Source organism: Leptosomus discolor, chromosome 2 (assembly GCF_034619465.1).
Source record: "Leptosomus discolor isolate bLepDis1 chromosome 2, bLepDis1.hap2, whole genome shotgun sequence".
Classification (NCBI taxonomy): domain Eukaryota; kingdom Metazoa; phylum Chordata; class Aves; order Leptosomiformes; family Leptosomidae; genus Leptosomus; species Leptosomus discolor.
In genome coordinates, this window is record NC_141392.1 from 100,829,396 (window position 1) to 100,842,133 (window position 12,738).

The 12,738-nt window shown below is 40.2% G+C and overlaps 1 protein-coding gene across 1 annotated transcript in view; it reads right to left on the minus strand.

Moving 5' to 3' along the window:
• MLIP (muscular LMNA interacting protein) overlaps positions 1-12,738 on the minus strand; it is a 119,957-nt gene that overhangs the window by 38,134 nt on the left and 69,085 nt on the right. The window contains exons 5-7 of the mRNA XM_086460468.1: positions 10,340-10,498; positions 8,031-8,399; positions 371-1,993 (exon numbers count right to left, since the gene is read on the minus strand). Of these exons, the coding sequence (XP_086316594.1) occupies positions 371-1,993; positions 8,031-8,399; positions 10,340-10,498 (2,151 nt within the window). The remainder of the gene's footprint in view (positions 1-370; positions 1,994-8,030; positions 8,400-10,339; positions 10,499-12,738) is intronic.

Genomic DNA, 12,738 nt, shown 5'->3' on the forward strand with positions numbered 1-12,738 from the left:
TATGGGCTAAATGTAGACAATTTTTGACATGCCAGTGTCTTAGGCGAGCTTCAAAAACTCCACCAAATGTATATCAAAGCCACTGGACACAAATCTGTTTTCACCAGTATCTCTTCCCACTCATGAACAAAGTATTTTATTTTTATGCTAAAGGATTCCTACAGCATCTTCCCCATCATACAGAACACATTGCTAGCAATTTGATATGGTAAGTTTTAGTCTTTGCTATCTTCACTATCAATATAAAAACTGTTCCTTTTTAAACATTTTTTCCACAGCTCATTTATTTTACTAGCATTGTGAAACACAGATGTGATTTTTTCCTACAGGGGCAAAGAACTATTAGAAAATAAGCATGCACCAAGAGTACCTTGGGTTTGATGTTTTCATGGTCAGGAGACAGGGAAAAAGACTGTGGTGAAGTCAGCTCTCTGGGTCTTGATGGCAGTGTGCCTGGCGACTTGTCTGAGACGGGAGATCTGCACTTTAACACTGGTGAGGTGGCAAATTGCTCAGCTCTTGGAGAGGAGGAATTAGACCTATAATTTCTGTGTGCCAATGAAGAATAAGGCTGCAGTGGATGGGAATTAATATTACCAGTTTGTGGAACCAGTGGAGTAGGATGAGGCTGTGAGAGAGACCACTGCTTTGAGACACTTGAAGAGGTAGGAGACAAGACACCCTTCTTCTGAACAGAGGTTTGGGATGAATCTGATTTAGATCTAGAAGCTGAATGCAAAAGACTTGGGGAAGGAGATGAGTGTTTTTCTAGGATGGGGGAGAATACACTGCTAAGACTGGTAGAAGAAAGCAAAGGATATGACCGGCAGGTAAAGATGGGTGAGTAAGTGTGTACTCTTTGAGACTTCTGAGGTGCCTGGGACCTGGAGGCAGAATACCACAGCCCTTCTGGAGAAGGAGAGGTAGGGTGTGCAAGGGAAGAGGGTGCTGGAGCACAAGGAGGAGGCAGCACAGACTGCAAACCTGGAGAGGTGACTGATTTTCTGTGGGAGGAGACGGGAGATGACAGAGGACTTTGGGAGTCTGGAGAAAGTGTTCTGACTGGAAGGTGTTTTTTAGGAGAAAGGGACCTTGCCCTAGGGGTGGGATGAGGCTTGGAGGGTAAAGGCAGATGCTGAGCCCATCCTGAAAGCAAATATTCCTCTCTGCTGGGAGAATCTGGGCTTATAGGAGGGTTTGAAACTGATTTCTTGGGGGTTGGGGGAGTTGTTTTGGACTTCTGATCTATTGCAAGTGTTGAGGAACTAAGCGAGCTAGGAGAAAAAGTGGGACAAGAAGCAGGAGAAAGCGGTCTCCGCTGAGAAGAGCCTGATCTTAAAATAGCAGTTAAAAGGGTCAGTCTGGTTGGTAGAGGGGATCCGAGTCCTGACTTTGCTAAATTTCCTACAGATGACATTTGTGTACAAGCTTCATTTATACTACATATGGTCGAAGAGGAGCCATGAAGAGAGGGTGGAGAAAAAGGTTTAGGGCTAGGAGATAATGCATGCGTTATTATATACACGGGAACAGGAGATAAAGTGTTCGATCTTTTAGAAGAACTAGGGAATAAAGACTTAGCTGAAGATTCTTGAATTTCAGCTGAACATGGAGGATTGGGGGAAAGGCTCGGGCTCTTTGCTGGAACAGAGGATGTGGTGAAGTTTCCCATTTTGCAGCCAGGAGTATGGAGACTCGGTGTTTGTAGGTTGTCATACAATCGAGGAGTGGAGTGACAACTGTTTGATGCAGAAGAGGATATTTTAGACATGGAGGGAGGTGAACTATGGGAAGCAGACTGAAAGTACAGAGATGAATCTTGCTTAGAAAACCCAGTTGCTGACTGCCAGTTGTTACAGGATTCTTCCAGCGAAGAGGCTTGATTCAGGTTAACCATGGCACCACACGCTACTTTCTGATTAGTTGGAGAAATTAAGTGGACAGCAGGTGGTTTAGAGGAAAGATGACCAGAGATGGAAAGAGTAGAAATTAACTGGAGAAAAAAGAAAAACAGAAATGTTAATATAGGTGGAACCTGTGGAACTGTTAAGTACCCCACATTTCAGTCCTGTGGTCATGCATATAGTGCTTCCATTAGTACTGTTCTGTGGGTTAAAAGACTTGGGGATACAGCCTGATGCATAAGGCTCTCAGGGGAAGTGAGTGAGTGCAGAGAAATTATGTGTCACTTTATTTTTGAGACCTCAGTTTTGTTGACATAAACAAGGTTCAAGGCTACTGTAGTTTTCACTTTAGGTAAAACCAAAGGCAGTTGTGCCATCAGTGTCCAGAACCATGTGATGCAATTAACATTGTATAAACACAACATAAAGTGAGAAAATTGCAATGTTGCATCTCACTTTACCAGTTCAGTGGAAAGTAGCCTTTCTGTAAAGGAAATTCAAGTCAAGTACTCATTTTCTCATTCAGTAAACACCACCTTCTGCAGCACTGTGATATCAGAACAAGGAATTAGCTCAGAACTACTTAAATCAGACATCCAGTTTGTTTTTCACTTTTCTTGTCATTCATAGAGCAGTGCATTTGACAGTTTGCAAGCATATAAGAGTCCTTATCCCCTTCTTCACAGCCTTATAATACACTAATAAAACAGTAATGAGCTCTTTCAGGAGTGCCTTTTTTCTTAGGTCTATTCTAATTAGGATTTGTCAAAACTAATTAAAGTATACAAGTATATTATCAAGTTTTTATACAGTTTCATGCTTCTAAAGAAAGAAATTCTCTCAAAATCTTCCAAGTTATTATAATGCTGAAATTAAAAACTGGGGTATACACAATATGAATAAAACATATCACTATGAAATAGCGAGCTAAGTCAACTGTAAAACCAAAAGGCTACAAATTATCACCTAACTTTTGACTGAGCAATTTGAAAGCAGGGAAATTGATTCTAATCCCTACAAACTACAAAGAAATGTGACACCTATTTATCTCCTGTATGATACACTGAAAAGATTATGCAATTCTGTAAAAGACAATTATACTATTCAATTTCTACATACATAAGTCATGCATGGCTGTGGCTTAGCTTATGAATTATATTTTTTAAGACAAATGTCCTTGCCATAAGAGAATTATTATGATGATTTGTCATATAGTATTGATACATCACTAAACAAAAATAAGAAAAAAGCAAATAATTTTCAAGTGAGAGCACATGATGGAAGAAGCTGTGATGGAAGAGCAAGACTTAGAGGCTTTTAAGGGCTAATCTATACCTAAAAGGCTAAATATGGGCTAAACAAGCACATCAGAGCCCCATCAGCCCTTGCAACTTAAAATAAGTGAGATCTTCCTGCTAAACAATACCACATAAATAGCAAGCCTTGAAAACTGAAGACACTTTCTGTACAATACCTTCAGAAAAGACAAGGCAAGGCCTTGATTTATAGAAATAAACACTAACCATCAGAATGTCTTTACAACCACACTAACTTCCCCTTATTTTATATATGTGTTAAGGTGTCCCATTTCAAAGTCAAAAGCCGGTGGATGTATACAGGGCAAATATTATAAAATAAAAACTAATATCCATTATATTATTGTACCATATATTCTATTGGAGTAAGGAATTATGTCCTGTTGAAAAAGCTGCTAATTAAGAATAAGAAAAAAATAATGGAAACTGATAATAATTTACCAATATTTAAGCATTATGAAAAATTATTATTAAACATGTCATGAAACACAAAATTATTTAACAAGTTAAAAAGCAGAATGGTAATGTATCTGATAATTTGGAGCAGCTGCCTGAATTTAATAATGACTTCCGGAGGCTGATCAACTACCAAAACAAAACTGGGGAATGAAATCTCTATATTTCAAAACTGAATAGATAAATTTCCCTTACAAAGACGACAGATTAAAACAAAATAAGGAATGAATATGAAACTCCATAATGAAAGAGCAGGATGTGCAATGACTTCTAATTAGTTAAAACTTAATAAGCTCTATAAGTAGCTAGGAAAATGTTCATGGTAGCAGACGACAAATACGCTCCTGCAAGTATGATTTTGCAGTAGTCTTCTTCCAGTTTGAACACCACTGAACATTTACATGCTGTGATAATGGAGCTATTATTCAAGTCTTCTGAAAAGATTTTGTTATTGCATTACAATGTTAGCTATATCTACAGATGATCTACGTTTACAGGATCAGAGAATCATAATCAAAGTTGGTTGGCAGTGACTTGTTGAGGTCATCTCGTCCAGCCTCCTACTCAAAGCAGGGGTCTCACCAACACCAGTGGGTGAAGGCAGCTGTGGCCATGTCTCACCAAGTCTCCAAAGCCCCATGGGCAGCCTGTGTCAGTGCTCACCACCTCCCAGTGAGGAACCTTCTGATGTCCAGCTGGGACCTCCCATGTTTCAATTTGCAGCCATTTCTATCTCACCTGCCACTGCAGAGAAGAGTTTGGCTCTGTCATCTCTGTAACTGCCCTTCAGGTAGTTATGGGCTATTCCTAGGTACCTCATTGGATGCCTCTTGGTGGGAGTCAACAAAGCCAGCTACCTCAGTCTCAGCCACCTTCATAGCTTTGGGCTGGACCCCCATTCCCTTCTTCAAATCTCTCTTCAATTTAGGGGCGAGCGGCCACCAAACTGAGCACGGTTTTACAGGTGCAGCCCCACCAGTGCCAGCAGGTGAGGCATAGTATCTTCCCTTGATCAGTGGAATTTGTTTTGCCTTTTTCTTCTGTTCAGTTTCTCTAAAGGTTTCTTTAAAGGTGGGACCAAATGATCTTGAAGGTCTCTTCCACACGAAACTGTTCTATGATTCTATGATTCTACTGGTTTAAAACACTTCTGTAGTTGTACTATATTAGTGCAGAGGAAGTTGGTGACCAAAGTAGATTTGTGTCCTTTGGTCTGTGATCCAACCACAGGCCTTTTTCTCTTCTCAGGAGCACCTCAGATCCACATTTCCCAAAATTGTATAAAGAAAGTTGAAATAGGTGGCAAGGTTACCTTAGCACAGAGGCATCAAGGAACTTCAAAAACATCTTGATGCCTCGTAGGCGATGATCCCAGAAATAACAAAGAGATCATACTCTTAGTATTGAGCCCTGCCCAGGAGACCTTCAGTACATTTGAAATGGCAGAGCTGAGCTGGACACAAGGCAAGTGGTCCTTCTGGTGAGATCACATTGTTTTGGAAGGGCAAAAAAAATGTGGTTACTTATACCAGCAAGGCCCTCAGAGACGTGCTGGTCAAACGGGAAAAGGGAAAAAGTGTGACAAACTGAAAGCCCAAAAGGCAAAAATCATTTCTGAGAGAAGATATGGCTTGACGTAGACCTGGTCCCGGGGCCAGTTAACCATGCTTTGATCTCAGTAGAATTTGATTATTGATAGTGAAAAATAAAGTAAATTCCCTACCAAGCCTGTTACCTGAGAATGAGGCATTCAGAACAAAGCACTGGAGACAGTGGAAAACTTGACAAAATCTCTGGAGACAACACAGTAAATCAGACTGTGAGCTGAGATGCAATTAATATAGATGCCATTCAGAACAGTCTGGTTTCTCACAACAAGGAAGGTGCATTCTTCCTGGCAATGGCAGGCGTTTGTAGGGACTCTTGACTGATTTGTCTGGAAAAGACATGCACTGGACAAAGCAATGTCAAGTGACTTTGACTAGCTACAAAAGTCTTCTGGATACTGACCCCTCACAGTGAATTAGGAAGTTTCTCCAAGCCAAGTTCATGTCCTGGCATTCAGGGGAGCAGACATCCCTCTCATCCCAAAGGGTAAACTCCCAAGGGAAGGAGACTGTCTGCCTCACTCTTGCATGGCTAGGCTCTCTTTAACATTAAAAAAAAAAAAAAAGAAAAAGAAAAACAAACCCAAAAAAACACAAACCAAAAAAAAACCCAACCCCCCCCAAAAAAACAAACCACAAAAAAAAAACCCCACACTGTATATAAACAGTGAACTACCACCAAAGAGTTCCAAATATGATCAGAATAACTGATTTTTTTTTTAACTGATTAGGTTTTTCAGGCTTTTAATATACTGTGGCATTTTCCATCATCAGTCAGGACATTTACGCCTCAAAGAACAATAGAAGCTTCCATTTTTTTTCAATGCTTTTCTTTTTTCCTTTCATTTAAACAAAGTCAGAAATGAATGAAGCTGTAGGAGCCCTCTGGTTCAGTTAGAGTGGTCCCCTGTACAACACAATGGTCCCCAGCGCTTGTCCTTGTTTTTCTCACGTCTGACAGGAAACCCGTTGTCTAATTATGCTTTTAAATTAACATAATGTTATATGGAATAACTGAAGTGGGACATGATACTGCCCTTTAACCCAAAAACTGACAAGGTAGCCCCTATATGGAATCCTTCGTACAAAGGAAATCTACAAACAGATAAATAATGAATCTATTTAATCTTTTCATAATTTTCCTCCATTTCTGAACTGATGATACTTCTTTAGACAGTAAGCCAGAAAGAGTGATGCCTAAGGAAACACCAAAGAAGTGTGAAAAGTAGCTTAGTAAAATCCTTTTCTTATGAAGTGATAGAGACAGCTAGAGATATTTAGATAACGAAGACTGAGGAAGCACTTACAGTCTTGAAAACTTGTGACTTAAAAATAATGATGAGATACGCATTACCCACATTACATACTACCTCTCTTCACATTCAGGTGAACAGTTAGTAAAGTTAGGCTCTAATTCCTTGCTCTGTGCAATCTATATTTTTCTATTACTTTACCAGGCAAATCCCTGTTTACTTGTCAAGTCATCAAAAGCTTAAGAAAGCTAGAGCACATGAATTTTTCTGTATAGTCTTACAATAATTCCACACAATTTCTATAATATCTTTTAAAGAAACCACCCAAATAAGCCTGGCAGGATCTGCATACTGAATATTGTTGAAGTAGATTTGTATTTCCCTAGGACAATTATTCTTTTACGGGCTGCTGCTTCTACATAGATTTATCTATGCCTTTACACGTTCCTCAGCTAAAATTCTCACTGACTTTACTTGGATTTTCTTGGAAGAAATTAATATTTCATGATGCTGTGAATCCCAAACCAGAGTGGATTTCTTATTCACAATTTCCTCAATCAAAAATTGAAATTTCATGAAAAATTGAGTGGCACAAGTATGTTAATACAAGATAGGAAGTCCTATTCATTTTCAGATAAAAAGTAGCCATATTTAATTTTTTTTTTTTAAGTACCTATGAAGAATTGCATTTTTAACTGACGGAAACCCTGTCGAGGTCAAAGGAAATGTCTGCATTTATTCCATGTGAAAATGATGTTGTTACTTTGCTAAAGGTAGAGTTTTCCACAGCATATAGACCCTTGAAAGTGATCAGTGCTCTTTCCAAGATGGAGGACTTTAACTTTTCATGCAGTAAATCAAATTGATGTATTTTGAAAATTAAATATTTCAAAGACCCTTTTAATTCTCCCAGTGACAACTTAAAATTTTAATACATCAATAAATGTGCCCTATAAAAAATCAATGTAAAATGGACCTTTCACCTTCATTACTTTTTTACACCTGTGTAAAGTCAGTGCCAACTAACAATCAGAATAATAGGATTTTTTTACAGGCTTTCTCTAGCATAAAGGGCTGCAGCAGGTGCTGAGTTAAAAAAAAAAAAAAAAAAAGAAAAACAACCCAGGCCTGGGAAGTCTGATGCTAATAATTCAAATGATCTACAAGCTCCATTAATTTCAACGACCTTAGCCAGTTTAGGCTAGCTAGGAATATAACAACTTCTGATTAACTTACTGTCATAATAAGCTGTTCTTAAAGGAAAGAACAATTGATCTGCATTACCTGCTCCGTGTATACACCAGAGCCATAGGGAGAGGCAACAAGTCAGAAGGGTTGGGACAAGTCATTAGAGTCCAAACATTACAGGAATGGCCAAAAAAAATGCTAGTTAGAGAATAAATTGGCCAAGCTGCTTTACAAACTGACTCAGTGTCCCTGTCCTAAAAACTTTCAAAAGCAAAGGTTAGCTCTAGAGTTTAAAGAGCAGGTTACCTGATGTTTTTGTGGATCAGCAGTGCTGGGGGAAAGTGCAGCACCTGGAACGTGCCCATCACCAGGAGGTTTCCCTGACCCAGTGCCAGGGGAAACGTGGGACGTGGCCAGCAGCTGAGCGCTGATGGGACCATAGCCATTGGAAGGCTGGTGAACGTTGTTTGAGGCAGCAGCGACTTCATCTTCATCACCGGAATCAGTAATCAGAATAAACTCAGCCTTAAAAAGGTCATTCTCCTGCATTTCTCCTTTGCTCGAGTTACACCCTGGGGACTGGAAAGTCGTTCGGGTGTTGTCTGTATGGATGGTGGTGACAGAGTCTTGTCTGGCCCCGCTTTTTAAGGCCAGCTCATCAGAGATGTCATTAGACTGCAAAAGATACAAGGAAAAAGATCCCAGTTAGCTGCATTTTATTTGTGTTCCTCAAAATGCGAAGTAATTTTGGCTTGCAGCAGCTGCTGGCACTGCACTACCAAAAGTTCAGAGGGCAAATGAAGACTTTGGGCATGAGCACCCAGCAGAAACCAGCTCCACAGGGAGCCCCCTGCTTCCAGCCCCTCCGGCCGATGCTGTGGGGGTTGCCTTCCCAGCGACTCACAGAGCAACAGGGGACTCTGAGCACAACGATGGCCCAAGCCTGGGGCAGGCGCGGGAACCAAAAAGGAGGGTGCAGTCAAGCCGAATGAGCTGTCAGACCAGACTATGCCAGACATGATGGGAAGGCATCCTGACCGCAGAATCCACAGGAGCAGACAATGCTCCTCAGAGGAGTCTGACAGACAAATCTGGGACAAAACCTATACATATTAATGAAGAAACAAAGGCTTTTAAGCCAAGGCATTCTCTGAAGAGAGCAGACAAAGAATCTGAGGTCAGAGAGCTTTACTGTATGTTCAAGCTTCTCAGCACAGACCACAATTGTTCTTCGTATTTTCTGCAATTTCCACTTCCAGTATGTAACTTCTCAAGCACGCTTTGGATAAGAGCAGGAGTAGTGCAAGCTGGGTATATAACACAGACATCACCAAATCATCCAATATTGAAACTGCTATGGTAAATCATATTTCTCTTGAAGGAGGAATCAGGCAAAATAATAGAAATACTGTGTACTGCAAGAGAAAGCCTGTCTATGGGGCACATATTTGAATCCTGCTTGAGGAATACAGTAATTACAAATTTCCACTTCGCTTGCAGCTCCATGAGCCCCTGGAGCTCATTTTTTAAAAGAAAAACAAACAACAAATTGGACCATAAAGGGAGATACCACCAGTATGACTGGAGGTGTTATTTACAGTATCTGATGTTGTTCACATTCTAGATATTTTAGAAAAGGGAGTAATCAGTGCTACGAAGACCTCAGTATTGCATGACCTGACAGGAAAGTTTTCTCTGCCTACAGAGAAACGTAGGAAGACAGATATCACAAAGACCTGATTCTGCTTTACCCAGGATATTACTTGCAGCAAAACCAATACTGAGTGGCTGGAAATATAACCACTGAGTTAAACACCCTGAGGATAATGTTCCAGTGCATGTCTGTTTTAGACAGATAGGACACTGAAAATGCTGAAGCATGTTCGGGTCAGAGGACTGTGAATTCCTGTGAAAAGTTTATTATGCGGAAACGCACCCAGAACTGCAGCCCTAGCAATGTCTCAGGGAAGGAGCTGTTCACAAGAGCAGAATCCGCATAAGCATTAATATGAACCTGCAAGTTGCAGTTGCCTTTCAAGCAGCATGGAATAAAATAAGAGGCCATTAAGTGTTGTGAGGCAGGAGTGGAATAACAAACACCATGGACTGGCTAAAGAAAAGGAGAACCAGGAATGTTGTGCTGCTGGCTTCACGATTGCAGGAAATCATGGGGACAAGATTTCAGAAACAAAAAGCAAGCTTCCATTTTGATGTGTTACTATGCAGCTATGAAACGGATGGGCACCTTTGCTGGAAACCACAGCACTGGCATTTGCTGAAACCAGGGTCCAGTGACCAACTCTTGATCGATTCCTGCTTGATAGAACTCCTAGCACACCACCGTTGCTCCCATGAAGATCAGGAAGGAATCTCTCCCTTGACTGGGAGGAAGGGTTTCCTTCCAATATAAATTCTGCCAAAGGCAAAACAGGCTGTTGAGCAGATATCAGCCTTCTCTTGCACAATGATTCAGCATCTCTGATAGGCTTGGTAATTAAAACTGAGAACAAGGCAAGAAACAGTTCAAGGGAAAGAGCTTCAGTTCAGTGGTGCCCAGGATAAAATTTTCTCTATCATTTGAAAGAGCAGAAAAATTAGTGCAGACAAAAATCTACCTTATTTATAAGTTCTTGATTGCTCAGATGCTTTGGTTCCTCTGGGATTGTCACAAGGAACTTAGAGACATCCACAACCTCAAAATGAGTTGGAAGTCGTCCAATGGATGGTACAAACGTGAAGGTCAATGGTTTGGTTCCAGATTCTTGAGAAGTGACCTACAAAACACATAATTAGTTCAACGTTTTTATCCAGTAAAGGTTATTTTTGTCAGAGTTGAAATAATGTTAATTAATTATTCATGTTATTATTAATTATTAATTGTATTATTAATGTAACTTACAAGCCTATTATTAACTATACCAGTCATTGGTTTTTTAATTGGTTTATTCTATATGAGCGTCTTCTTTAACAGACAGAAAGTGCCTTGACTTTACCTATCAATACCATTTATATGTTTATATTCTAGTGGTGTGGCACAGCAGAAAGGAGAAAATTTGTGCAATAATTTGTTATTCTTTCCATTTTCCATACCAGAATCAGAAAAACATATTCAATTCATTTCAAGACTGTTTTTATCTTTGTTTAACTCCACTTTTGTAGAACCACAGTGCAATTATACCACTGTATCTGGACATATTATAGTCTCTAAAGTATTTGCTTAACAACTGAAAACAAATTCGAAAAACCTTTGCTATGCAAAAAGAAAGCAAGACATGGTTACACTTTCTCATGCAAATGCAGCTAATTCTGAACAACATCTGGGATTAATTACAATTCAAGGAAAGCATTTTCTCCCATTTTCTTTGCACCATTCAGCCACATACACCAAATAATTCTGTGTCTGTCTTCTCATTTCTCCCTCCCCAACTTGCATTCTCACTAGGACTGTGTACATAGGGCCTGAATGCACTGAAGAGAAGACAAACCAAGAGAAGGCAATTTCACCTAAATATTGAATTTTATGACAGTACTCTCCCATCATTTCCATCTCCTTCAGAGGAGACACTAGAAAGGAAAAAGAAGTCCATGCCACAGTAAAACTCTCAGTTGCTTTGCCAGATATCAGGGAGAGGAAGTGCAAAAGCCTTGGCAAGGTAAATAAGGGGAACGACATCCCAAACCATTGAACCTGATATGCTGACTTTCCCACTATTTCTTGGTGTAGAAAATCCTTCTTTCTGATTCAAAACTATGGAATGTATAGATTTTCTCTTGTTTTATCATCTGATTTAAAGCTTATGACAGTTAATTGTGTTTTCAATGAACTCTAACATGCAGAGACTTGAACTGTATTGAATCATACAGAAAAATGACAGAATCACACAGGGCTATTGCTTTGGCTCTTTTTTTTTTTTGACTTGCTTGTTTAAAGTGAAACAAATTGGAGAGCTATGGTTCTCGTTATGCTTCTCAGTAACTTGCATCCGTAAGTAAATAGCAATTACAGAACAGAGTGGAATTACGGAATATAGTCATGTGATTTGATCTTCTTGCTGAAACGTTAAAAAGCTCATAAAATCATAGAATGTATTGGGTTGGAAGGGACCTCTAAAGGCCATCTAGTCCAACCCCCCTACAATAAGCAGGGACGTCTCTAACTAGGTCAGGTTGCTCACAGCCCCATCAAGCCTGACCTTGAATGTCTCCAGGGATGGGGCTTCCACTACCTCTCTGAGCAATCTGTTCCTGTGATCCACCACCCTCATATTAAAGAACTTTTTCCTAATGTCCAACCTAAATCTACCCTTTTCTAGCTTAAAACCATTACCCCTCGTCCTATTGCTACAAACCCTTGTGAACAGTTCTTCCCCTGCCTTCTTATAGGCCCATTTCAGGTATTGGAAGGCCGCTATAAGGTCCCCTAGGAGCCGCCTCTTCTCCAGGTTGAACAACCCCAACTCTCTCAGCCTGTCTTCACAGGAGAGGTGCTCCAGCCCTCTGGTCATTTTCGTGGCCCTCCTCTGGACACACTTCAACAGGTAGATAGACACAGATTTCCAGTTTTTTAAAAATCTAAGCAAATATTAGTTACTTCCACTGACTGCTGTCTCCTGGAGGGCTTGGGCAAAAAAGAGGCAGGTTATTTACACAAATATTGCCAACTGCTTTGTTCTCTACAATCTAGGAGAAGAACTCTGCTCTCTCAGCCACACACAGAAAAAATTTCCATGTGTCCACCTCTAATTCTGAAAGATTTTTTGATGCTTGAAAGTGAAAAATCTGAATAAATGGCAGCCATCTTGGTTCATAAATTTGGCCTTTACATTCACAAGCTCACATAAGTAGGTTACGTTACGCTGCAGGCTTGCTACCCAGATAGAGGTGTGCATTGTGGTGGTGCAGGAACAAGGTGGTCTCCTACTTCTCCCTCCTTCCACTTCACACAAGTGGCCAAGCACTGGAGTACATGATGCATGTCTTGAATCAGCAGCAAAAGAGTGTCTGCTAAATGCTC